The sequence below is a fragment of the Penaeus vannamei genome, chromosome 2 (assembly GCF_042767895.1).
Source record: "Penaeus vannamei isolate JL-2024 chromosome 2, ASM4276789v1, whole genome shotgun sequence".
Taxonomy (NCBI): Eukaryota; Metazoa; Arthropoda; class Malacostraca; order Decapoda; family Penaeidae; genus Penaeus; species Penaeus vannamei.
In genome coordinates, this window is record NC_091550.1 from 31,205,724 (window position 1) to 31,208,391 (window position 2,668).

The window sequence follows — 2,668 nt, forward strand, 5'->3', positions numbered from 1 at the left end:
CATGGGGCTAACAAGGCTCCACTCTTGGTTTGTCGTCCTTCACCCCGCCGCCCTCCGCCAGGCTTGCCCAAAACTCCGAAGACTTTACCACGTGTAGCTACCCGCCGATCTCCTCGCTTTAGTGCACCCCGTGCTAGCCGACACTCACCCAGAAGTACAACTGTGTCAAGGATGGTATCTCCTGCCTCCTCTTCCACTTTCAAATCTCCAAGAGCTGGTACTCCAAGAGCAACAACCCCTAATCGTTGGAGCAAACTTAGCTTCTTAATCTGAGGATTTTTTGTTTTACCATTTCCAATATTTACTATCATTATTTTTTTTCTTTTTTTTCTGGACAAGTTTTATTGCAATGTCAAGTTTTGTTTCATTTCTGAAGTAGTTGTATATGTGAAACTATATGGATGTATAATTGGTACATCTTAGCATAGAACTCATTTTCTTTCATAGTTAAAATCCATTTTATTATAGCTTTCTAAAACTTTTTTTTCTTCTTCATTCTTTTGGTTTTCTTTTTGTTCTCCTTTCCTTTTTTTCTTTTTTCTGTTAGCAGAAGGAAAAAACAGTGTGCATATGTGTATGTATATATGATTACAATCAGAGTAAGAAATGTGTGTGAATATGAGTGGAAAGAGTCTTAGGACTAGGACACTGTTTTGCCAACACTACAGGATCCATGTGGAAAGAGCATTTTAAAAGTGCTTATTTCTGAATTATTTGTTTGTTTTCACAGCCATTTATTTGTTCTTTGAAGAGTGGTATGGATAAGAGCTGTTTTAAAGAATGTAAAGTTGATTACACCTGACAGCTGTCTTTCTTTTTTTATTTACTCTTTTGCGTACCAAATAATGTACAACTTCAAACATGCAAAAGTCATCTGAGAAAACTGTGAGCAGCATTAGGGAAGAACATGAGAGCATAATGGTGTCCAGTAGGTTTCATCATTTAAGATATTATTGTGCATAATACTAGTACTTAAGTATAGGTATGTGAGAGCTAGAAGTTAGTGTTGGGCAAAGCTTGAGTGAGGATTGAAATTCTCTTTGGAGTTCATTTTGAAAATAGTTGATTCATGGACAAGTGAGTTCTGTATGTTTCATGTTAACTGTGGCAGCTGTTTGTGCCACATGCATGTTCTTTACATGTTATAATAGCTTTAACACATTATTTTTGTACATAGTTTTACATCTTTTTCATATTGCATTTCCAATATTAGTACATATTCTTTACAATGCTATCCATGTTCTGAGTGCTAAGAAATTGTTGCAGCAGTTTAAAGCCTTTATTAATGGAATCCATTACATGGTCTTATTGCTCCAGTGCAAATTATATTATTTTCTTTTTATTATACAGAAAATGAAAAATTGCTTATTGCTCCAGAGCAAATTATTTTATTATACAGAAAATGAAAAATTGTGTATTAAAAAGAATCATTCACTTTAATCCAGAAAATGTAATTATATGTGATCCCTTTTAGCGTATTCCAGAATGTTGTGACTAACAAGTTTGATCTGTAAATGTTATTGCCTAGTAGCTTTAATATATATTTTGTAAATAGTATTGAATCCTGTCCAAATGCATATTTTGTATTTCTTGTGATGATTTATATTCTTACAATATTTTTCATGTTAACCATAGCTGAATTATACTACAAAGCTGACAGCAATGGAATTCACTTTTTTCCTTAAATATGAATGGTAATTGTAGCTTCACTACATATTTTTATTTTATTGAAAGCTTATTTTATGGAGAAAAAACTGCTTGTTACATTAACCATATTTTGTAAGTCTTTTAGTATGAACAATTTTAGTGTATGTTTGAAAAATATACTATATTATATGAATTTATGAAAATAATCTTATTTTCTTAACCCCTACAATGAAGACGATTTACAGGAGGCTGGGAATGACTTGCCTTGTGTGCACAAAGATGGAGGGTGAATAGATTCAATTGGCATTTAAGAAGTGGCTTTAGCATTATTTCCTTTGATAAATGGCTGGAAAGTACTGTCCATGAGCTGGAAGAGTGCTAGCTCCAGGGAGGGTGCTATTTCCATGCTCAGGATCCTAATTGTGACTGGTGGCACAATGTGTATTACAGGAAATTGAATGATATGAAAAAAAAAATTACACTTATCAGTATTACTTAGTGTTATTACTGCACTGAGTTATGGACTACCTTGAGTGATGTTATGGAGTCTACAGGTCACTGCTCACAAGTGTTCTGCTCTGGACCTACAAACTGGTCCAGTAAGCTTAATACCTATATATTGGGCTATATGATGGCAGTTAAGCATCTGGATCCAATGGGTTGATAGTTTCCCCCTACCTTGGGCTTCAGCTCTCAACTCGACCAATTTTGCATGGTCTTTTTTTCTCCTCCCTTTCCTTTCCCTTCTCTTTTTCATCCCCTTCTGTCCACTTCCCAATGTGTAAGAGCCATCCTGAATGGATGAAAGGTTTGTGGCCTTAGGGAGCCATAGGCTTGGTATTCCGTTGGTTAATTGTCTAGCTCTTACCCTTCACAGAGATCCTATGGGATTAACTTTCTTTTCATCACATACCCCACACCCAAAACCCATATCCATTGTTGCTGTGGGAGGCACTTAAGAGACAGACTGGGACCCAGTGCTGGATATCACCCTTATACTGGTCCTAAGCCCTCCACTCAT

The 2,668-nt window shown here is 35.7% G+C and overlaps 1 protein-coding gene across 1 annotated transcript; it reads left to right on the top strand.

Moving 5' to 3' along the window:
* Window positions 1-1,850, top strand: LOC113804515 (protein regulator of cytokinesis 1; the record flags this gene model as incomplete). The annotated part of the gene is given in 1 exon segment (XM_027355405.2): window positions 1-1,850. A coding segment is annotated over 1 exon segment (273 nt), but the record flags the coding sequence as incomplete, so codon positions are not given.
* Window positions 1,851-2,668: the final 818 nt, after the last annotated feature.